General features: G+C 33.1%; 2 protein-coding genes and 1 long non-coding RNA gene across 6 annotated transcripts in view; 1 reads left to right on the top strand and 2 right to left on the bottom strand.

Moving 5' to 3' along the window:
* Positions 1-9,143, bottom strand: part of LOC143249091 (chondroitin sulfate proteoglycan 4-like) — a 64,809-nt gene extending 55,666 nt beyond the window's left edge. The window contains exon 1 of one of the 2 annotated variants that reach the window (XM_076498348.1): positions 8,797-9,143. The gene's annotated coding sequence lies outside the window, so the exon portion shown is untranslated. The remainder of the gene's footprint in view (positions 1-8,796) is intronic. The other variant, XM_076498349.1, reaches the window with a different exon arrangement.
* Positions 826-25,704, top strand: LOC143249095 (uncharacterized). The gene is made up of 3 exons (XR_013027520.1): positions 826-945; positions 3,026-3,132; positions 23,272-25,704. It is a non-coding gene; the product is annotated as an uncharacterized LOC143249095 (long non-coding RNA).
* LOC143249092 (ubiquitin-conjugating enzyme E2 R1-like) overlaps positions 24,648-26,002 on the bottom strand; it is a 36,355-nt gene continuing 35,000 nt past the window's right edge. For all 3 annotated transcript variants that reach the window (XM_076498350.1, XM_076498353.1, XM_076498352.1), the window contains one exon: positions 24,648-25,917. In XM_076498350.1, the coding sequence (XP_076354465.1) occupies positions 25,698-25,917 (220 nt within the window). In that variant the 3' untranslated portion in view covers positions 24,648-25,697. The remainder of the gene's footprint in view (positions 25,918-26,002) is intronic.

Raw genomic sequence — 26,002 nt, 5'->3', positions numbered from 1 at the left:
AATAAAATTATATATTCAAACATCTAATACCGCCCTCTACATTTCGACACACAGTTACACAACCCCTTTCAAACATGTGGTCAGCTTCCGGTCAGTTACCTCTTTCTTTGTGAACCTGACGATGACCGAAGAAGGTCGAAACGTTGTTCGCTCTTCTATGTAAAGTGTTTTCTCAGCCCAAACGAGCCGTTTTTGCATATAAACTTAGAAGTCTTATTGGACGAATTCTTTAAAATGTTGTGTCATTAGGTTATTTCACTTGCGATTATGAAATTCTCAAATAAAAACAGAGTATAATAGCATCTCTAGCAGTACGTAGTGTGTCAATCTTTTCCATGATTTCAATTCACTAACAAGCCGAAACGATAAAAAATATCCAATCAGCTTTTCATTTCAGTCAACCAAATTTGTATATGACCAATTCGCTCTGTTAAATTTATTGTCACTCATTTTTCTTTAAATAAAAACGAGGTCGTTTCTGAATACTTGGTTTAACAACAATTTTTTACAATGTTTTCTGGATTTATTACTACGAATGGTTATCTGTTAAACCAAAAGTCATCTTACAATGACAGGAATTAACTCAGAAAGAGAAACTGTTTCGGATACACAAAATTCTACGGCCCCTTTCAACTGTCACAAAACTGATTTTTTCGACAAACAATTGCGCAAAGTTCTCAACCAGGATCTCCTCCACTAAGTCCATTTGGGTGGGGAGTTTTTTTTGTGTGTGTTTTTGCTTATTTCTAGAGTGGCAGGGGTGAGATAAATGTGAACAGATGTGTAACTGAGAGCGAAACTTTGACTGCTCTTGGAGTTATATTTATTTCTAGCATTAGGGGGCGTGCGCCTCACTCAGACGTCCCAAAAATTGTCTGAACTGCCTCACTTCTCTCAAGGACACGGGTTTATTGACTTTTTCCAGTGGTGATCACGAAGAACAGGGTAACTATTTCTTGAAGGTTTTAAAAACATTTTTATTAACTTAAAGGAGAACTAACTGTACACATAACCAACGAAGTCGTTAAGTTCAGTTAGTTTCTGTTCAAGATTGTAGTAAACCTAACAGAACACGTTCGTGTTAAGCAAGATCAGAAGGTTCGTGGGCTCGTTGTTTTTTTTGTTTTGTTTTAGCAAATGCGGATTTGAGCTTTCTTGTAATGAAATGAAGCCATGCCTTCTTACTTTTCAATTTTTAACTTCAAGTAAACTGAAATGATAATTTCACCCCGGAAAAATAAGTAATAATAATTCGAAATGCATTTGACCAACAACGTTTTTCCTGCATCATACGGACAAACAAAGAGCCTACAATATAAAAAGTAGAAAACGAAAATTGAAATTCCCGGAAATAGTATACAATAGTACGTCTCAATCTATCCATATAGAGTTGGGGAGAAAGACACTGCTGGGCGAGATCTTATTGTGGGCCCCTTTTTTTTTAAACTTAAATGAGTGTATCAAACAATATTCATAACCGTATAACAGTTAGACAGTATTACGCTAACTTATTTTAGTAGCATTTTGCATATCTTTCGTTCTGGAAGCGGAGCAAAAAACATAATATTTGAGGTTGGTAAAATTTTAAAATAGTTAAGCAGAAAGCCTTAAAACGAATTAATTAAGCAATGAATGATGAATTATTTTGACAAAAATCAGGACCTTCACGGGTTTTTTTTGAGAACATGGACCCATGTGCAGTTATATCAGCTATCCTACGAATGCTTTAAACACTTCGAAATGGAAAGATAAATTAAATTATAATCTTTTACGACTGGCTACATCATTTAGTCTTAAAATAGCTTCGTGTCCTAGTGTTTGGTGTAGCGAGAAATGAAAAATAATGACCTCATTTGGCACAGCGTAATTATGGTTGATTACCTTTCAGATATATAAACAAATGTCACATTTTGAATGATTATAAAACGTGTATATGTAAATAGTTGATTGCTATATTTGTATATTTTACAACGCGTGTAAACGTATATAATAATTCATATTCCGCTTTCAACAGTGGTACTTGAACGAGATTATACAAAAAAAAAAAATACATGAATAATTATGAGTGTTCGAAAGATGAGCCCCATACAGCTACATAAACGTCTTCGGTTCTCATAAATCATGTTTTGATGTTTTTGTATGTATGTATATATAGTTACAAGAACACACCCACATTACCAACGTAGCTTGATAAAAGACCAGAAAGAGACACAATATCTTTGGAAAATATCAAATTACAAATAGAAATAAATTATTAGGTCTTATAGAAAAACAGCTTTAATAATATCTTTTATCTAAAATTCGTTACATTTTTTTTTTAAACAAGTATATAAGAAGACAATGACAGTACATTACATCTTCGGCAGTTGCGGTTTTTCTTAGTTCTAAAAATAAAGATTTGACAGCTTGAATAAAAACATCATATAATATACAAACTTCTCCAAATCACTCTTAGTGAGTTACATGTCATCTCTGTGTAGATTCCTAGAGCATATATTATCGTCTCTGTACATATGCCCTAGATTTTACATACAACCTCTATATATTGCACGCACATGTATATATAATATACACATATCGAGAGTAGATATTACTGAACTTTATATATCAATTCTGTATAGATTCCAAGGCAGATATTCTTGAGCTTTCATATGTCACCTGTGTATGTATTTTTATGGTGAAGTGGGATCGGATTACGAGAGGTGCATTAATGAACACAATGACCTAAATTTATGATCCGTTATCACTCGGCCGTTTAGCTAGCGCGTGCATAAGGTGTCGTTCACGTTCAAAATTCCAATTCTTACTTAAATAGTAACGTTCCATGGAAGCGATTAACTTTCTTATAACATTTATTTAATATTCTATTTTATTTGTTTGTCTTTTTTTTTCTATTTTAACTATGCATTTTAATAACCACAATTTTTCTTTATCATTCATCATTTTAAACAAGTTTATCTTTATGTAACTATATCTTTTCTTTAGAGATTTGGTTTACTATGTAAACTTTTTTTGTGTTTTAAAGATGCCATCTATAGGGGAGTTACTCAGTCCTTTTGATGCTTCCTCCCCAGTGACTCAACGGCAGGTCTACTGGCTTATAACACTAAATATTGGGCTTCGTTACCTGTGGTAAGAAGAACATAGAGTCTATTGTGTAACTTTGTGTTTAACTACAAAAAAAAATAAAACTTTACGATAACAAGTACTACCTCACTGCCTCCCTCAACTGTTTCGGACCCATAAAATGCCCGTAAAAGAAAAAACCACCATAACTCACATATGAATATTATTTTTGTTTGTTTATTTGTATGTTTTAATGTAGTCCTGCGGACAAGCGCCGATCCGCAAACCGGTGGTTTAGAAACATTGATCTATATTATACGGAAAATAATTCTGTTCTTGGTTATTTATTCTGTAATTAACATTTATTACTTTATTTTATAGAATATCCTTTATCTCGCTCCTGCTTATTTAAAAACCTTTTAATGAAGGCAAAGATCACGTAGCTTTAAGTGCACCACAAGTTTCATTTCTAGTCTGCAACACTTGATTTATTAGGTGGAATACATAAGCCCAAAAAATTTGTCCCCCTCCCATCAAAACTATAATAATGTTACATGACTTAATAATACAGTAAATTTTTATATAAACTATTATGAAAGTCCTTCGAAAACGGCGGAATGCCATTGTTGAATCATTAACTTAACTTACAGAATTTAACTAAAACTAATTTGTCTGTACCTCCAAAATGTACCTACTCTTCACTTATTTTATCAACCTCAAAGTAATTTTTAATCACCATATTTTTAGTAAAAAACTACACAGAATAGTGAAATGTTGTCGCGAGCAAAATTACGTGTACATTCTCAAAAACATTGAACTAATACTCTTGATCCCAGGGTTCGATTCTCCTTGATGAACTCAGCAGATAGTCCAGTGTGGCTTTGCTATAAGAAGACACACGCGCACTCTTGATCCTTTTCACTGTTTACTAGCAAGGTCAGAAAGTAGAAACAGTGCTAACATTCCAACTCTTTCGATTGTACAAAGGATAAAGGATATTTGGTAGTAATAAACAATTATTTTTCTTTATGTTTTAAGCCAAAGTATTTTTTGTGCATGTTAAAATATCAAAATAATATTTATTAATTAACATTTATTCATCGTTTGGCTTTTTAAGCACTAACTTTATAACATTAGTAATAGCAGGAGGCCTATTTATAATTTAATTTAATACATAAACGTAACAAGGTTTAGCTGACACTACCTGATATTAATAAATTTTATTTTGCTTTTGGTTACAAAATTCAATCTCATAAAACTTCTAAATTAAACTATTTTGCTATTACGATAACCGAAGTTATCTTACAATAGAGAATAAAGACCTAATAATAAATCAACATGAATACTGAGCATTCAACATAAACACCTTAATTAGCCAAGGAAAAAAGTTCTTCACTAAGCAACAATGTATATTGTTAGGCATTGTACAAAAGGAGCGTTCTCAACAGAGTAATAAAAGAAATAAGTTAATGATAATACACACACACATATTTATACAAACATACACATACATTTGTGTGTGTGTGTGTGTGTGTGTGTGTGTGTGTGTGTGTGTGTGTAATAGAATTATCTATTGTTTCATCTAATATATATTGGAGGGCTGGGAGGTAATGATGGGTTTCTCCTATTTACTAGTAGTAAACCTCAGACTATCGTACTATCCCTTTATGACTGAAAGTGATAAATAAATAGTCTGATAAAGACATACGGTAATGTGTTTTGCGCCCAAAACAACCTTCAGGACATCCTGTGTTATTAACGGAAATGAGAGTTCAGCAGTTTTCTGCTTTATTTACTAATAGATCTTTATAACCAACAGTTAGGCGTCAAATGTTGTCTAAATATAAGTCATATGTGCAAAGTTATTCAACAAAAATCGATTAACTTTTATCATACTTTTTGATCACGCCTACGCAAAAAGTCACGAGCTATTGGTATAACTTGTTCGCTGCGGCTTCACGTAGGAGTAAAGGTGGATTGTTTTTAGTTTTTGTCATTCGTATTAAAACATAAAAATTAGTGTGAAAGCATGTGCAGACACATAGGTTATTGGTTAGATCAACCAAAGTGGATTAACCGTTTCTAGCTCAAGTTTTGAAAATATTCTATTGCTCTCATGACTTTATACTTATGAAAACGATTTCCTTTCTTAAACGACTGCAACTTAGGTTTTATAACTTGAAAAGAGTAAAAATCAGTGAAGCTGGCGTAATTTTTATATGGACACTTAAAACACCATAAAAGAGTAACGTTTTTGTTAATATTGAATATTTGTTGTCTAGACTCTAGAGCTTTGGGAAAGAAAGGAAAATGGTAGGAAAAACACAGTAGGGGAAGTACAAGAACATGTGGTTTACGGGGGAAGAGAAAGCAGTTTCTCTTGTTCCTTTCGTTACATTCCCTGTTTCTGAAACGCCTACATCACTCATTCTTTCACTGACCGAAACAAAACAGAAATACGTGTAACAGCAGCAGTGTATTTGTTATTTGTTGGAAGAAAGGGATCGATCTTAGTTTATTTTATTTATAGTTTACTTCAACGAATTGTAAAAGTTAAGAATATTTCCAATAAACGATATAGATTTTTTTTTTTTTTCTTACCAGAAATAAGCATAACAGTGCGAGGCCTAATGAGATTATCTTACCAACGGAGAGAAAGCAATAAATCCTAAAATGACCTTACGTATTGTTAATGATCTGTACACAGTATAAAACCACTCAGTTTTTGAATTACAAATACTTCAGATGTTTTAATTGTCTAATTCTGTTAGCCCTGAATTGATCATTCATACATTTTTTACGAACCACCTATTACGATTTTTTTTTAATTGATTGAACCGAATAAACTCTAAATTCATATTCTGCAATACTTATTTACTCGCCAGTGAAGAAACTCCAATATTGTTACGTTCAAAATATTAGGTGTATTACTATCCTTTATCACCTATTTACTCAACAATGGAGAACCTCACAGGTTGCTACATTAAAGATGTTGAATGCATTATTATTATTATGCAGTACCTGATCACTCAATTTTTGTTGTAATTAATTAGCACAAAGCTACACACCATGCTATGCCCACCACGAGTATCGAAACCAAGTTTCTAGTCCGAAGACTTACCGCTGTATCACTGAAAGCTTTTTCTCGTTAATGGGTCCGGCATGGCCAGGTGAGTTAGGGCGTTCGAATCGTAATCCGAGGGTCGCGGGTTCGAATCCCCGTCACACCAAATATGCTCGCCCTTTCAGCCGTGAGAGCGTTATAATGTTACGGTCAATCCCACTATTCGATGGTAAAAGAGAAGCCCAAGAGTTGGCGGTGGGTGATGATGACTAGCTGCCTTCCCTCTAGTCTTACACTGCTAAATTAGGGACGGCTAGCGCAGATAGCCCTCGAGTAGCTTTGCGAGAAATTCAAAACACAAACAAAAACACTTCTCATTAATGAAGAAGCTGTTACATTCAAGACATCAAATGTATTATTACCCTCTAGTACCTATCTATTCAATAACGAAGAAACTCCAAGGTTTCTACGTTCACGGCGTTAGATGTCTTATTATACAAATATTTTTAAACAGGTAAGTGTCAAAAGTGTTTAAATAAGTGATAAAACGTCTATACATGTTTTAGAAAGTATATAAATAATTACGTTACAGAGACAGTATTAAAAGTAACTGAAAGCTTAATACGGAAGTGAAGAACACTTGTTTGATTATCAAAGGTGTGTGAATAAAAGCACGAAACACTATTAAGTGTCAAAAAGATACATTTTGTAATAGATGTAAGGGTATTAATATGCAAAGTAAGAAGTGGGTGAATATTTTTAAAATTTTCATATCAATAAAAGATGGAAACTTATGCTCATGCTTAACAGTTCTGTTATTTATATCCTTCGTAGATTATATAAGCTTTGTATGCAGCGATATCTCATTTGTTTCACGCGTACATAATACATGGGTATGAATAACGTGCACATTCAATGTATGCTTTGTGTTGTGCCTTATTGGATTTTAAAAAGATCATTATTTTTTTTTTAGTTTTTTTCCTGCATTTTAAAATGCTATTAGCTATTTATGTTCAAGATTTCCTGTTTTGTTGTTTTTTTTAAGAATGGTTTTAATCACCATTATTTGACAAAAATATAGGTTTCTTTAAAAAATAATTTATGCAGTGTAAATTTAATGCTACACGTATCCATTGCTGCTTTCGTACGTGCCGTTTTAGAACGAATTATGCATTTACGTTAGTAAATCTTATCTGCTACATAGAACAACATTAATCAGTGATGACGAGAAACCCACTTGAGAAATTTATATGCAAAGTTTATATGTAAAGTGTTTTCTCAGCCCAAACGAGCCGTTTTTGCATATAAATTAGAACAACATTGTTGAGTGTGATACATCTACCAGTACCTTTTTTCTTGCTAATGTTGGCGCTTCAGTTAGGCACAAACGTTAGAAAGAATATAAAGAAATTGTTACTGATTGAAAGAAATGTTTTAGATATTAATTATTCAATTTTCAAACTCAATATTTTGAAGCTTTTTAATGCTTTTATAATTATTATTTTGTACGAGACGTTATGTCAGTTGTTCAATTATCTTACCAAACTATGCATACACAGAAAAAAGAATGTTTTCCAGACTTTTCTAAATGTAAGTACGTTTCTGTTTGTTTGTTTCTCACAGGAAATCTTCCGCTTGCTTAAGCGCAACACAGTGGTTAACTTGCCGGTTTCTAAGTTCACATTGTGGTTCTCATCCCCTTTACTGGAGAGAAAAAAAATCAAGCTCCAGACTTGAGCTGAAAGTGCATTATAAAATAGACGGTCAAATCCAATATTTAGTCTCACAAGAGATGACAGAGGATTGTGTTTACTAGCTGCCTTCCCTCTAATTTATCATTTCGAAATTATGGAAAGCTGTTACAAATAGCCATCACGTACTTTTGGTCGAAATCCGATAAACAAACCTTTAAAAAACACTCTTAAATAGTAGTATGTCCATCTAAATTTTTAAAGATGAAAAAAAATACTTTCTACTTCAGTTAATAAATGACTATGTTATTAAACCTAGCACACGTTTAGGTCTATACCTTCGCCGAAGTATCACGTAATAATGATATATTCTAGTATGTAAAACAAAGCAGCAGTTTAATATAAACATTATATTTTCATTCTATAGTTGTTTCTTTCCACACTGTACTATTATTATCACAATTATACATTAGGCAATGCCCTTTGCCACACTGTAGATTTGCTATCATGAATATGCTTTAAACATTTTGTAGTATTATTCTGACCATTCTATGTTAAATAATGCTCTTTGCCACACTTTGAAAAGGCATAAATTTGGTTTCTTAATTGGATAATAATAAAGAATATCCCTTCTTTATCGTACATATCAATATATAAAACCTTGATAATTTTATTATAGCTTTAGAGTAAACACACGTCTTATGTTAAAAAAAATGAAGCCTACATCTCTCATATTAAAGCATTTTCTCTTCCTAGTCTTGCATGAATCAAGTTTGTGATAGGCTAGGCTATTTACTTTTTGTTAGTTTAAACAAACTACAAAATTTAAAAAACAACACTCAGTGTTCGTTCCTTAAAGATACGGACAACAAGACACTCTAACTATAAGCTCTATAAAAGTTTGCTGATAACTTACAATGCTACAAATTCTGTCCAGTTTACAAGGATAACACAAAAATCTGGTTTTCTACTTACTCGAACTTGGTTGTCAAAGTTCTTGGAATTTTCTCAGCAAAAACAAAAAAAAGAATAAGAGCAGGCAAACAACTCTTATCGATCAAAACCCGAACATTTAAAACTGATAACTTGGTGAACAAATTAGTCTCACAAACCTTACGAAAGAAACGCCACTATTACCCTCAACTCTCTCTGTCATGTGTAACTTAAAACCAAGCAAAATGTTGCACGTGCGCCATCTAACGGTTTGTATAGAAACGTCTATGCAAAATAGGGTTTTCGGCCTCTAGGGACAGAACCAAGTTCCATTAGCCCTCTGGTGTGTGAATGTGGAAGCAAGTGAGATGAGTCATACATATACAAACCTGTGCCATAAAAATAATGAGATTAGTCAGTCAAGTAGAGGGGACGGCAATATCTTAGTCGCTTTAGTCTCTCGTTATCACATACCGAATATTCTAATACGTTGACACACAACTGATACTATTTACATTTTTTTTTACTTTCGTTACGCTGAACAGTATATTCTCTCTATATTGTAAGGCTTGTAAGTGAGTGTTTGTTAAGAATACTTTAATAAAGTGTTTTATTATATGTGTACGTCACTTTATGTATACATATATACATAAAAGGTGCACATAATATATTCGTCATAATATAACTTTAATAATTATGTAGCTGTATTATGAATTTATTTAGGGTAAGGAGTTCTAAGAAACACAATGTCAAAAATAAAAATATTTACAGCACTTAAATTTCAAATGATCCAATTCGAGTTTTCAGAATAAACAACCCTAGGAATATATGAGCTATATTTGTTGTACCACAACTGCTACTAATGATAGTTTCGTTTTCAAAATCCCTCAATGGAACAGCAGTATGTCTCCTGACTTAGAGAACTAATAACAAGATTCGATATCAATGACAAGCAGAGCACACATAGCACACTGTTTAGCTTTATGGTTAACTTCAAACAAACACTTTTCCAATGCACGAGATTTCATAATAATAAGTAAATATTAACTACTAGAATCTTGAGAAAGGATAAAGGTTATTCTTTATTTGTGAAGTTTATGAATATCAAACAATACAATGCATACTGTTTATAATTGAAACATGTAAGAACTAGTTAGTTTCTGTAAAGAACAGTCATTTATTTGGTTTTAATTCTTCAGATACGACTACAATATGTAATTCAAATTTTTTTTATTATCGTGTATCGTGTTTTTCTTTTTCTAACAAGCTAGGAAATTATGACTGTAATAAATTTGTTTTTGTTTTTTTTAATTTCGCGCAAAGCTACTCGAGGGCTATCTGCGCTAGCCGTCCCTAATTTAGCAGTGTAAGACTATAGGGGAGGCACCTGGTTATCACCACCCTCCGCCAACTCCTGGGCTACTCTTTTACCAATGAATAGTGAGGTTGATCGTCACATTATAACGCTCCCACGGCTGAAAGGATAAGCATGTTTGGTGCGACCGGGATTTAAATCCGCGACCCTCAGATTACGATTCGAACGCCTTAACTCACCTGGTCATGCTGGGCCCTAACTGAAATAAGAAACTGATGTTTTATTCTGAAATACATACTTCATTTCCATTACTGAAATTTAAATTATTTTGATATGCGATCGATAGTTTCACTGTTAGATTTAAGTTCCGTTTAGAATGCGGAACATTTCTAAACCTGGTATTACAAACAAAAATTGTGTATAATAAATACAGATTATTTACATTGGAATTACTTTACTTATTATACTACTTAATATACCTAGAAAAAAACGATCAATAAATCTCCAACGGTTACATCCATCGTTCCTCATCAGTTTACAATGAGTAGTTGTATATTTGATTACCCAAGTAAATTCCCGTCACACCAAACATGCTCGCCCTTTCAGCCATCGGGGAGTTATAGTGTTATGGTCAATCCCACTATTCGTTGGTAAAAGAGTAGCCCAAGAGTTGGCGGTGGGTGGTGATGACTAGCTGCCTTCCCTCTAGTCTTACACAGCTAAATTAAGGACGGCTAGCACAGATAGCCCTCGAGTAGCTTTGTGCGAAATTCCAAAACACAAACGAAATATAAACCAAAATAAACACAAGGAATGACAGAGACAAAAGCATCTGCCACAACAAAAAAACTAGAAAAACTAAGATGCAAACAACAGAAAAAACATCAACATGACAAACCGTTGACTAATCTCATGATTAACAGATCCGACCGACAATTAACCACAGATGAGATACATCTACTTAACAAAGGACTCAACTTCGCAATAGCACCTAGGTACATTCCAACCTTAGAAATAAAAACATGTTTAGAAGATCTAGCCAGGAGACTTGTGATACTTTCTACAGAAAACAAAAACAAGAAAACAACCAACCGAAAGAAGACAACTTAGACAATTTTATTGACATCCAACAGCCAAATTTCCCAGGTAAAATTACAAATTTATATTTTCCATAAACACCTAAAAACAACATCTTAAACGATTTTTTCAAAGAATTTTCTCACAAAACCATCAACATAATTTCACAAAACAGAAAACTAAAAACAACCTTACAAAAGAGACATTAATTCCATTAAAACCTAAAACAAGATAAAAACATAAAAATTCTAAAAGCAGATAAAGGTAACGCTATAGTCATAATGAACACGAATGAATACATCCAAAAAATGAATAACGTCCTATCAGACACGAACAAATTTAAACCAATACACACAAATCCAACAAAGACACAGGAGACGCAACTGAACAAATTACTACTACAAATGAAAAAAGCCAACACAATTTCACAAACACTTTATTCCTACCTACGTAAAACTGACTCACGCACACCGCAAATATACGGCATCCCCAAACCTCATAAACCAGATTGTCCATTACGACCAATAATGTCCACACATGAATCGTTTAATTACAATCTTGGTAAATACATAGCATGAGCATTCTCCAAATATGTAACATTAGCCAGCTCATTCATCAAAGACTCCTTTAATTTCAAATATAACCGTAATCGTCTTAATCATAAAGCCTTAATGGCCAGTTTCGATGTCGTATTCCTCTTTACAGAAGTCCCAACCATTGAAGCTTGCAAGATAGCCTTAGAACTCTATATCTCAGCAACTAATTAGCAACTTTCATAGAATTCACCACGATGAAGACAAACTTCATGTTCAACAACCAAAACTATATACAAACAAATGGTCTAAACATGGGCAATCCAGTGTCACCAGTTCTAGCCAATATTTTTATGACACGAGTTGAAACGCAAGCAATCAACACAGCATTACATCCACCACTGTACTGGTACAGATATGTAGACGACACAATTGTGAGATTCACATCTACAGAACACACACTTAATTTTTTCAATTACATTAACTCTATACATCCCAAAATTAGCTTCACGTGTGAAAGGAAGAAAGTAATCAAATATCATTTCTTAACCTCAAAATTGCAAGAACCGATACACAATTTAAAACAGGAATCCACCGAAAAATCACCCATACTGGGACTCAGCACATTAAACAAAACAAAAACTCAACATACAAAGAAACCAAATAAACACAGCCATAAAACTATGCTCACCAGATAAAATTAACGCAACAAGTTTCCTCCACAAACCGTAGAAAACATTATACACACACACCTAGCCAAAAAACAAAATCAACAAACAAAAGTAAATATATCCCACGAATTAAAAAATCACGAAACCATATACTGCTGCACATTATATGTTCCCGATATCAGCAGAAAAATAACCAACATTTGTTAAAAACTAGTTACAAAAATATGACATTCCAATTAATACCAAATTCATTCAAAAACCAGGCACAAAACTAAGGTCTGTACTATGTAAAAACTACACTGACATACTGTAGGCATTGTATACTTTAAATGGTAAATCATATAAAAGATAAAGTAGCTATCACACGATAGCTCACAACTTTGTGTTTTAATTGCAACATTAAATAAGTGTTTTCTTATGGCATCAATTCCGTAGTTCAAAGTTGCCTTTATTTTTAATATGACTTTTGTTGTACTATCTCTTATTTCAAATAAATGTGCCATAGCCCATTCGAAGACGAACTCCTTACATTAGTTACTAACCGTCTTTGTTTGAGCAGGTAAACAACTGGTTTGTTGGCCAGTGATATACCTATTTTTAACTACAGAGTCTTTGAAACAATAATGTTACCCATTAGGACAGCGGTAAGTCTACGGATTTACAATGCTAAAATCACGGATTTGATTCTCCTCGGTGGACACAGCAGATAGTCCTATGTGGCTTTACTATAAGAAAAACACGGACACTCAAAACAATAATATGAGTTTTATTGCTTTCGATTTGCTACCGAGTAGCATTTGCGACAAAACTCATCTTCAAGATAGATCGACTCAATTAGTGATATTTTCCCTTTAAAAATGGTCGGTCATCTTTGGTTTGTTTTTTTTTTAGACGGCATACCTCGCTTACAACACCCAAACTTTATGGTTAGCGATTCATTGCACAAAAACGCATTCCGCACTTTCAGATTGTGAATTATTTACAAGCACGATGTTTGAATCCCACTATCCGGTCACAAAAAAGTAGCTTAAAAATTGGTGGTGGGTATAGTTAGCTAGCTGGCTTCCATCTAATTTATTAGTTTATCAGATCACAATTAGAGACAACTATTCACAGATAGCCATTCCGTAAGTTTGCGCGAAAACTTTAAAAATAAACAAGATAAAAAAAAGGAAATTAAATCACCGTGTAAAAACACTAAACAAGAATGTGTTCACATCTTATTTATTTTGTTACAATTGTGATTACTTCCAGAGAATAAATATTAACAAAAGTAGTGAAAAAATACGACATATATGAAGAATATTTTTCTGGTGGGCCAGCATTAAGCTTACGAACTTAAAACCCAGGACTTGATTTTTTGCAGTGGGCAGAATGTATGTACTTTATTGTGTAGATTTGCAGTAAAATAAACAATCCATGAGGAAGAATTTCAAACTAGAGAGACACTATTGGCAATCGGTGAGCGTATTCGTGGAGGAAGTGATTTAATATCCAATTTCTGTCTTAGAAGACACGTTTGGTTAGTTTATTTCTAAACGAAGCTTTCCCATACATTTTTTAAAGTTCCTCATAAAGATTTATACTCATTACGATATCTGATATTGGAATTGCCCATTAGAGTTATTGAATTCGAACTAGTTTCCAAGCTATGAAGTAGTAAAAATCACCTACTCACCCGTGCAAAATCCCAGAAGAAACACTGTAGTGGCTGAACATGATGCAGAATTCAGGATACAGTTCCTCAACTTTATAAAGCCGTTAGCTCCGTGGTTTTCGCGAGTTTTGCCAGTAGAAACTGCCGAGAAAGAAACACTTAATTATCATTGTCTCTAACATGGTGGTTTCTGCTTGGGATCGCAGATAAGAAGCCAAGTTGGTTGCAGGAGTTGTCTGGTATATGAAGAATGAGACAGTAATTTTGATACAGCAGCACGAGTAGAAGCAGTAGCAGAGGCAGCAGCATAGCAGAAGCAATTGTTTTGTTTTACTTAAAACACAGAGACGCTTATCTGAGTAGAATTTATATTGTGGTTCTAATTTGCATACTGTAAACTACGACATCTCTTTATAGTTCACACAATCTCTCAAATTCGGTACTCATTGACTCGTAGTGTTACAATAAGCTGGATAAATTATATATGGAGATTTTTGCACAAACCGAAAATGAACTTTGGTTTCCATTCTAAAAATCAGCCTGAAAATGGTATTTAATATAAATATGATAATTAATTGAAGTTAAGAATACATTTATATTCAAATGAAAATTTAAAAATTAAAGAAGTAATAAAACTAGTGAAACGACGATCAAGTTTCTAACCGATACAAAATACACTCAATCAAATCAACAAAAACAGAAATGTGTGTGTGTGTGTAAGATAATCACAGTTGAATTGTTATTACTCTGTTAGTCAACAGTGTCACTTTTATTTTCTTTTTTACGTATAATATGCTCGTACCGTTATCTTCAAATTGATATTATTGTTTAAGGATAAAAAAGTAAATATGTATCAGATCCCCTTTTTTTAATACTACATTTCCAGGTCTCTGGAAAGTTCCAAGTTTGACTGTGTGGGTATTTGGGTATTGATGTTGTTAAATACCCAGGAGGGTCAGGTACATTTGACCTCTTCCTCCTCTCTGGAAATAAATATAGAGATGTTTGTTTTTGAATTTCGCGCAAAGCTACTCAAGGGCTATCTGCGCTAGCCGTCCCAAATTTTGCAGTGTAAGACTAGAGGGAAGGCAGCTAGTCATCACCACCCACCGCCAACTCTTGGACTACTCTTTTACCAACGAATAGTGGGATTGACCGACCGTCACATTATAACGCCCTCACGGCTGAAAGGGCGAGCATGTTTGGCGCGACGGCGATGCGAACTCGCGATCCTCAGATTACGAGTCGTACGCCTTAACCCAACTGGCCATGCCGGGCCTTAAATGTAGAGAAAACTATCTTGTTCCGTGTTATTCTATGTGATAACACTACCTTGTTCCATGTTATATTATGTACTAACATTACCTTCTTCCATATTAGGCTATGTAGGACATTATTGTATTTTTTGTTAGATACGAAATAATCTTATCTTGTTCCATGTTACACTATAGAGTAATGCTGTAGTATTTTATATTAAAATATAAAATAACACAACCTTGTTCTACACTCTACTGTAGTGTAACACTATTTTCTTCCATGCCAGACTAAAGAGATTCATGTTAAAGTATGCAGTAACATGATGAATACTCTGCCTAAACAATCTATCAAAGAATACGCAGTAACTTTTTCTTTCAATTTTATACTATGGAGTAACACAAAATTGCTTCATATTATAGCAATATGGTTCACAAAATTCGCTAAGATGTTCGACATTCTTGGGAAATTTTGCAAAAATTTCAGGTTTCTCTGTTTTCTACAACTTTCACCTAATAAACTAGCTCGTGGCATATTATTTTCTAAATTAATATTATTCCAGGAAGTTATTCTAATTTTTCTTTGGTAAACTGTTTAACATTGTTAAAGCTGATCCTTTTAAATGAGCTTCATTCACTTAGGAAGTAAACTCAATTCGTCCCCTGGTAGGACAGCGGTAAGTATACGAATTTACAAAACTAAAATCCAGGATTTGACTCCCCGCAGTGGATACAGCAGATAGCCAATGTGGCTTTGCCGTAAAACAAACAACAAAAAGTCAGCCTGCCTTGCTTCTCAGGATACATGTATCCATTCTGATCTGGTTAGGTGAAGGGATGTAATGTGTTGTAAGATATTCAGTTGATACTTTCTCAAGAGGCATACCTCTGGAGGTGCATTGTGTATTTACAAAGTTTTTTTTTTCCGGGGTTAAAGAAGTATTTTTGTATTGGTCAGGCATTCCAGTACTAGAAGGATATGGGGCATGTTCATGCCCTTAAAGAAAATTTTGAAAAATAATTGCTCTAACTTGAAATGTCAAACAATTTATACTATTTTATACTGTTTAACTATCATTTATTGAAAGTATTACTCATTTGCAAGTACTTTTTTATGATTCACTTACCACAGCTATAAGCAAAAATTTGATGAATGGCCCAAGATCCCCCAGTAAACCTAAAGTAAAAACATAGGCGACATGTAATCTTGCCAACGCCTGTTAGGATTAAAACCTGTCAGTCGCCATGCCTGTCAACTTTCTCCACACTGTCATATTTTCAAATATTGCAAGCTCTTCAGTGATACTTCCACTGGCACAACGGTATGTCTTCGGGCTTACAACGCTAGAAACTGGGTTTCAATACCCGCAGTGAGCAGAACTCAGACAGTCCATAGTGTGGCTTCGTGCTTAATCAAAAGCAAACAATTGTCAGTGATATTATTACTATTTCCAAATCTTACAAAAGAAATAGTATTTCAATTTGAGATGAAGCTGATTATTTAAAGAAAGCAGAAGATATTCTTATGAAATTCTACTAAATTTGTTAAATTGAATTGTAAAGTTATCTAATGAAATGTAAGAAAGACAATATTATCAGTAAAATACAATACAATATCTTCCAAATATTTTTATAGTTTGCCTAAAATTCATCAATAAGTATGTCTTTTATGACTAATAGATTCTAAAATTGTAACGTATTATCATTTTTAACAGGTTTCTTCGTTGAATTTTGAAGACCAATACTAAGTGCATTTTAAAAGTCAGTTTCGAGTTTTATCATGAAATACAACAACTGAAGTTTTATAGTAATGTGTACTGTACTAATTTTGATGTAGAATCGTTACATATGCGCATACCTTTAGAAGAAACTTAACAGTTAAGTCCTGATCTGTTTTACAATGACAATGCTAACAGTGTAGCTATCCCAAGATTTGTGGTTTGATGAAATACAGATGATTCTGAGTCTTGTCTATCCAAAATATACACATCCACGTACCCCAGTGTCCCTACCACCATTATTTTCCGCCTATACTTATCTACATTGTTCACACATCACACAGTAGATTCAACACTAATAAGTAAAATTAAAATATTCTTTTGGCGTAAAGGTAGTATTAGAAACTTTTGACTAACCTATATTACAAAATACTTTGGATGTTTTTAGAAAATGGTAAGAACAACTTAAAGAAAAAACGTTTGAAAAATTAAATAAGGAAAAAAAAAATAATTCATTCTCTCCAACCGGATGAAACTAGAGCTGGGAAACCACGGAAGGAAGAAAGACCTGCATGAGACGGCGTTGTAATTCAGTCATAAGCATGGAGGATACACTTGTGCCGATATCAATTGGCGAAAGATAAACCCGTTTTAATTCCCCTGGCAGTGGTTGTAGTTGTTACCATTAAACTAAAATGTATAAAAACGTAATACAAATTGGGTTAAACAAATAGGTGTATCTGTGAGAGGACCTAAAGATGGATGTCTATTTAAAAATATCCTAGGGTCAGATCTTCATTACAAGGGACAGCGATATATCAGATTTAATATACCCAGTAAATAGATAGTTTTCTTTGCTGTGAAAATGAACGTTTTGAAATAAAGATCATGGCTGCTATCTCTAACTAAACAGTTGTTGGTGTTTTCAAGTTAAGCACAAAATTCACACTGGGCTCTGCTCACCACGAGTAACGAAACCCGGTATCTAGTGTTGTAGGTCCCAAGACATGCTGCTGTACCACTGTGGTTGGGGTAACATATACAAAAATGACTACTACAAGGGTTGATAAGGTGTCATTGAAATAAGAAAACATTTGTTCGATATGGCAGTTGCATGTTAAAACAGGGGGACGATCAGGGTTATTGTCTGCGATTTTTGGAAACATATTTTCGATTTTTTATTTTTTCAAAAGAGATTTAAAGCTGAAGGGGAGTATCTTTGCTGTTAATGAAATTGATGTTGATCATCCAGTAGTGCAACGACAAGTCTACAGACAGATTTTCAACGCTACCATCCAAAGTTTAATTCTCAGCAGTAGACACAGCAAACAGCTTTTCTCTAAAAAATAAAAAGAGGCAATGTTGACTTTTGTAAATTCATTGTAACTAAAAATGGGTTTACTTAGCGTTAACCTCTTACAGAGCAGCTGAGAGTGAGTTTCTCCATTGTTGTTTACTTTTCCAAAACACGTGCTCTCAATTTTACTATCAATCTGAACAGGAATAAACATTCCCCCCACCAAAAACTAAATTGCATGAATGTTTAAGTGTTTTTTCCGAAACATTTTTTATCACCGATGAAGTTTCTGCTTGTTATTTGAAGTCATTATAGTACATGAAAGTGAAAGAAACTTTCATTTATAACTCAGAAACCTATATTCAGTCTCTTTAAAATTAATATGTTAAAAGTTAATCTGTTAATTCTTTATTTGGTCCAAAACGTAAATTCATATACAGAAAGTTAGATAAAAAGTACAGTAACACCACGATTTGTTTTAACTGAGAAGCTGCAAAAGCTATTTGTGCTTCTTTCCCGCTATTGGTCGAAACCCGAATTTAAATATTACACACTTTGAACTTGATCGTTCAGTCATCGAGAGAGGGTGAACAATGAAGTATGTGTGTATTTATACTTCTGCAATCAGGCATTTACACCTATTACAAACATATTTGTAACTAAACACATTATATTCACATGTTACAATAGATTAATTGAAAGAAAAATAGATAATTACATAAACAAAACTTGAATATTATCACGGCCTCAACTTGTCTTGATTTGTAGTATCTCAGCCATTATGTGCTCTACTCTACACTCAAATTAATATATTAGAACTATAAATTCTTATAATATTGCTTTTCAATTATATTACCAATAAACCGAAATAATTTGTTAGAAAATTTGTGATAATCAATATTTGGTTAGATTGCAAAACTAACAACACGCATTATTTACAGACAAAAAAAAAACACCAAAAAACTCATGTTTTGTTCAAATTAGTAGCTTTCTGTGACGCATTGTGTTTGATTGACCGACCAGATCCGTGTAAAATCCAACATCGCATTGACCCAAAAAATGCAAGAGATTGTACCATGTCGTTTCATTGAATAAATATATAAAACATTCTGAAGGAAAATCGCTCCTTTACACTTTACCGTGCACTAAAATGTTACTTTTGTTAAAAGTTTCATCCAAACAGATTTATAAAAAAACCGACAGACCTGATACTGCGGTCCGTAGAATTCAACCATGATAAAAGGGTTCTGTATTGTTCTTAATATTGAATAATAAATATAAACAAATATTTCGAATGAAATAAAACTTTGTCATGAAAGCTTTGAGAGTCATACAAGTGATGAACAGGAAGAATTTATATTTACAGCAGGGAAAATTAGGTGTGATATAAAAATCCTCTTTTAAAGTTTCCGAGTGATTGATTTTTTTTACTTAATTCGACAAAGTATTGTATATTGACTTTAGATTGGGGTTTGTGAAGTTTGTAGCAACTGTTTTAAAGCATTTGTACACAGACCATTGTTATAGACAAGCGCTGCTATCTGTTGTATTTATTTTGAATTATCTGACTTTCCAATTCAATTTACAAAATATTTTCAAAAATATTTAAGTTCCTATGAAAAAAAAACAAGATTTAAAAAAAAATATGTTTTAAAATTTATGAGTAATCACGTTATATTGAAATGGTTTTAAATACACAAACCAGTAAGTCACGTAACAACCGCATTGTAGCGAGAATTTAAAACATTCAAATGACGTAATACCGATTGCTCAATAGATGTAGATTTCCATTGCATATCTGTAACCCGCGTTGCACTGCTGGATGAGTAACTACGTTTATAGATTTTATGCCATTAGTGTTGAAATATGTGGTAGGAAATCGCTCTCGTACACTAAATTACTTATGGATAAGACAGCCTTAAGGGGAATTTACGTTGTAAAAATTATTATAAAAATGCACTGTTACTAGATAAAACGTAACTGTACGTGGCAAGGCTCTAAAATCGTTTTAACATAAAACGCTGGGAATACATCGATGTTTTTGTTGTTTTTTTGAATTTCGCGCAAAACTACTCGAGGACAATCTGCGCTAGAACGTCCCTAATTTAGCAGTGTAAGACTAAAGGGAAGGCAGCTAGTCATCAATACCCAGCGCCACCTCTTCAACTACTCTTTTGCCAACAAATAGTGGGATTGGCTTTCACCACATTATAACGCCCCTACAGCTGAAAGAGCGAGCATGTTTGATACGACCGGGAGTCAAACGCCTTAACACGCTTGGCCATGCCGGGCCCTGTAAACGTATCAAATTATAGTTTAAATTTTCCATCATCTCATTCATGAACGCAGTTGCAATGTAATAATACATAAAAAGTCATACAATAGCTTCGATTAATAGTGCTTAGAAATTACGGAAGTGTCTAAGTAAAATGCTATTTCATATTTAATGACTTTATGTTTCAGAACTACCTTACAGAAATCCACGTTTCGGGGCTGATGTCAATAAGTACTGTTGTTTGTTTTTTCGAATTTCGCGCAAATCTATATGTGAGCTCTCTGCGCTAGCCATCCCTAATTTAACAGACTAAGACTAGCAGGAAGTCAGATAGTAATCAATTCTTGGGCTACTCTTTTATCAACGAATAGTAGTTTTTGGTTTGTTTTTTTAATTTCCCGCAAAGCTACACGAGGGCTATCTGCGCTAGCCGTCCCTAATTTAGCAGTGTAAGACTAGAGGGAAGGCACCTGGTCATCACCACCCACCGCCAACTCTTTAACTACTGTTTTACCAATTAATATTGGGATTGACTGTCACGTTATAACGCCCCCACGGCTGAAAGGACGAGCATATTTGACGAATAGTGAAATTAACCATTACTTATAACGCACCATGGCTGAATAGGCGAGCATGTTTAGTGAATCTGCGAGCGTCCTATCACTTAACCTCATGGCCAGCACTGGACTCAGTGTGGCATGATGTATGTATTTAATGATAGGATGTTTTTAAGTGGCCTGTTTTCTGTTTTTACTTCTTTATAAAGTATCTTCTCCCAAAAGTGATTTGACGATAGTCGCATTGACCGCACCTTTAACTTGGGAATTATGAGTTTTAAGTTTACTGTAGGGCTACCAAAGGACACGGTTTGCAAACAATAACCATATTGACTATATATTTTCGTTCTACTACTCTTTAATATATGTAAAATATATAAACATGTTCTTAAAAACTGCTATTATATTCTAAAAGCAACTATAAGCATGAAGATTTATATTTTTATTATTAAAATGTAAACAAATTTACCTTATTCTTAATTCCACACTACTCAAAGGAAACTTTTTAAATGCTTAAGCACAAAATGTAATTCAACGTGTTTTTTACTACAAGTCGAGATGTAATATCACTTGTCTTTATGATGTGTTTTGTTCCGTCTTTTTATGGTAGCCTGATGTTCGGACAACAATGTTCACGAACAAGCTTATCTCTCTCAACATCGGAAAGTCAACTTGAGCCTGTTGTTTTGATGATATAAAATGGTTCTACGACACTTGTACAAAAGATAAAACTAACATTTGAATAGGTGTTACAACTAGATTGATTGGTTAGGGCTTCGGTGAAATCAGCAGGATGTTTACATGGCTTTATGCCACAACTAAATATAGCTGAAGATAGCGTACTTCTCTGTAAGGTCAGAGGAGCTAATAAGCAAGGCTGTTAAGACAACTCGGTTCTTCCTACTACAGTTAAGAAACGGGCGCATTTCGCAACATCTTGAATAATACAAGAGTCATGCCTTTAACTGATGAACACATACACAAATGTGGAATAAGAAAATGTATATTACTGCAAATTAACGATGAATAGGAAATACTACCTGAAGCAATCCCAAAACTTACAAGCACTTATTTTTTCGCAAATAACTATTTGCCGCTCACGTTAACACATTTATACAAACAAAAACGCTACCCAGTAGTGGTGTTTGTTTAACATTTTCTCTTATTAGAAATTATACTTCTTTAAACTTGTACCAAGTTTTGTGTCTAGACAAATCTTTCTGATCGTCACAAAGAAACATAACATTATATTCTAACCATGATGACGATTAAAAATATTTTCCTAGCAAAAAAAGTATTTATCAATTACTGATAAAGGATCTAGCGAGTTTCTTGTCTCTCGGCAAGTTGTACATCTTGTACAACCTTAAGATATTTATCTTCAAATTGTATGCGGAGGTCAACACACTGAACTATTTTACCTGTTACAACACTCGGAATACAGAAAACCACGGGAAAATCACTTAAGTAAAATACATAAGCCAAAATAGTAACTAGTAGAATAAACTGCAATATAAGGAACCTTGTAACAAAAAAATACGAACCCGTTAAGTAATTTGGTGTATAAATAGTTCAGAAATACGAGAGAATTCACATAGCACAATCAAGAAAATATATCAGATAAATCTCAAACACTCGCACTTCTAATTAAAGTACAATAAACTCCAAGGTATGCAAATCTAGATTTACTGTAATAAAAAATGAAATTATTAACGTGAAAATAAAGCTAATATTTTCCATCTTAAAAAAAAATCTCTTAAAATATTTAAACACGTTAAAAAGACTATTTGTTCCGTACATCATAAGACGAAAAAATTGTCACTTTTCATTCAACATGAGTACTTTGTTTCACTTTAGCTATAAAGCCGTTTGTTTTGGATACTGATCTATCTAACAAATTAAGGAATACATAAAGTAACGTATTTAAAAAGAGAGAGAGAAATTTCAGTACTGTCTCTAGTGGCACTGAAGTTGTCACAGTGTACATGCACCTTCTTGGACTCGAGATAAACAGTCATCACTATCTGAAAATAACATTACATTGTGTTATACGTAGAATGTTTTTGTTCATAAGGCGATGAATTACTTTTTATAGGGTAAGACTAACCGAAAACAATAAACATGAAGCGTATAACGAAACTAATGCTCTTTCACAAACTAACAGGTTACACATCAGAATGGAAATCGTGGTTTGTATTTTGGTACATCAATGTCTCGCACACAAGTCTGAAGTATCTATAAATGGGAGGTTCAGGACTGGTGTACGAAGAATAAATATATCCAGGAGAGAAAAAATGGAAGAGAAGTAAACAAAAGTTAACGAACAATATTTCTGTACACAAAAATGTGTGCAAGTTACTAATTTCCAATCTACTGGCCAGCCTCTACTCTAAATGATAGCTGGGGAAATTCGTAGCTATTTCGGATACGACCTTTGTACATACATTTAACGCAAGAGTAGTTTAAGAGAAATAAAGCACTAACAATAAGAAAAAAACAACATGCAAAGAAATATTTTCATGACTTTGATGAAAAGTATTATTAGTATCCAAGGTTTTCACTTTTAATACAAACTTCATGTGTACACAATCACTAGAGAGGTTTATAAGGCACTTCAACAATATTATAAAAGTAGGAGTCCAATACTTCTATAAAACTGGAATTGCTTATTAACATTATTTAACCACACTGCACAAAGTAGAAGTATAATTTTCTTCGAGTAAACCATAAGTAATCCAAACACCAACTTTTAACTGTTAATTTGGCATACCACATAACCAATCACAGAAAATGTACATTACCTTTGAAAAGAATGTCTAAAGATGGAACATCTTAAAACTAGTTGCAAAGTGATTTTGATTTTAAATTATTGATATGATAAAACTGTAAACCCAAGTCTGATATTTTATTCTAGTATATCTTCACATCCTTTTAAGAACACTTTATTGAGCAGTGTACCACTTTTTCTTAATTTAAAATTTTAAGTTCTTTTGTAAGATCTACAATTCAAGTAATATTTATGCCGACTGCAGCGTTAGTGGGTCATTAGCTCTGTTGAAAAATAAAACCATCCTTCAGTGCCACTTTGCTCTACTACTTAATATAAAGCAGAAAATATTAAAAAAGTATTTATTGTTTTCAAAATGAAACAACACCTTATGGGATTCATGGACTTCGAAACCCCAAGGTTCAAGCATATCCCCATTCTGTAACTGTTAACCATAAGGAGAGGGAACCAGCCAACAGCACCTGTCACCAACATAAATATTCTAATCAAACTGTGGAGCTACCAGTAACTTTTATATTGTACCTACACATTAACGAGTGAATGTGTTAAAAAGCATACTGCAGGCTCAAACCTTCCAATCTTCAAGGCCATACATAAGCATAATACAAGTAACAGCAAAATGAGTGGCCAAAGTATAGAGATATCACAAACATATCTTACACTTTATGGTAAGATTTATTACTTTTAATGGCACTTGCTGAACTGAGATTGGCATTATACATATAATTACAGCAAAATTTATTCAACTGAAATTTTTTTCGAAAAAAGGTGTTTTATTAACTGACACAAATTAATAAAAAAAAACAGTCTTACACAAAGATATTTATCAATACTACATACAATACAATTCTGATAAGAGGTTCCCAGTAATGCTTCAAGAGTGAAGATACAGTGCAGCTTCTGATTAAAACTATCAAGTGAGTGTAGTGAACCACTGACTTATTAGTTGTCCAAGCTCTGTTAGTGATCTGCTGTTTAATATTAATAAAGTTACATCATACAGAATAACAGTTTAGAATGTTCAGTATTAAGCTTGTTAAGATTCTCTAAATGCTATAGTAACTGTTTTCATATATATTTTGTTTTAAAGATCAGTACTGAAATAAGAAAAAAAAACAATTACACAGGAATTAAAACTGTGTATACATAACAACTTTACATTTTTATTTCACACAAGTCCTCCATGCCAGAACAGTAAGTTATGAAAATTTTAAGTTTAATCTAAACAGATGTACATCTACTTTTAGAAACAGTAGTACAGTGACTGCAAGTCAATAAAAAGACAAAAACTATATGTAACACAAATATTTTTCATAATAAAAGATGCAAGAAGCATTTACATGCAGAAATCCATTTTCCACATGTAATTAACTTCCTTTAATAAAATAAGCTAAATATAACAGTTTGTGCAATTTTCTACATTATGCAAAAAATACTTTACCTGAAAAAAAATCAATTGTAAAATAATTTACACTTAAAAGTCAATTACATTATACAGTGGTGAGTTTTGCTTCTTACATAATTTTTAAATACAATAATTGTGTTACTTTGGAATTTATTTTTAAAAAATTTAATGGCTGTTAATAAAATTAGAGAATTTTCTTTACAATTTAGTGTTTCTATTTTTTGTTAGTCAGCTAGTTGATAAAATGATCTTTTTCCCCTCAAAAGTAGCTGTCAAAATACTATACAGATGTCTCAAAACTGATGTATAATAAGGAAAAAGAAAATTGTACAATTTTTTGTGGATTTTGATGTTGTATGAACAAACAATGAAATTATCCTAAAATAAAATGAGTGTATCATGACTCTTCATTTCCTGAATCTTCATCATCTTCATTATATTCCTCTTCTTCCTCTTCATCATCAAAATCATCTCCATAGTCATCAACATAGAAGTCTGTCATGTCTGTCTCAGACTCCTGTGGTCTAGGTTTCTGTCTAATGCAGTATTCATCTAAAGTTGTTGGCACAACCACATTATCTTTCTCGGCTTCTGACCTACTTGCTGCAACCTGTTTTCTGTAAAAACAGAAAATCACATTAGTATGTTTATACTTAGAGACTGTTTGTTTTGAAATTAAGCACAAAGCTTCATGATAGGTAT

This window comes from Tachypleus tridentatus, chromosome 4, assembly GCF_004210375.1.
Source record: "Tachypleus tridentatus isolate NWPU-2018 chromosome 4, ASM421037v1, whole genome shotgun sequence".
In the NCBI taxonomy this organism is placed as follows: Eukaryota; Metazoa; Arthropoda; class Merostomata; order Xiphosura; family Limulidae; genus Tachypleus; species Tachypleus tridentatus.
The sequence above is the reverse complement of the archived record's forward strand: the minus strand, read 5'-3'. Positions and strand labels throughout refer to the sequence as shown.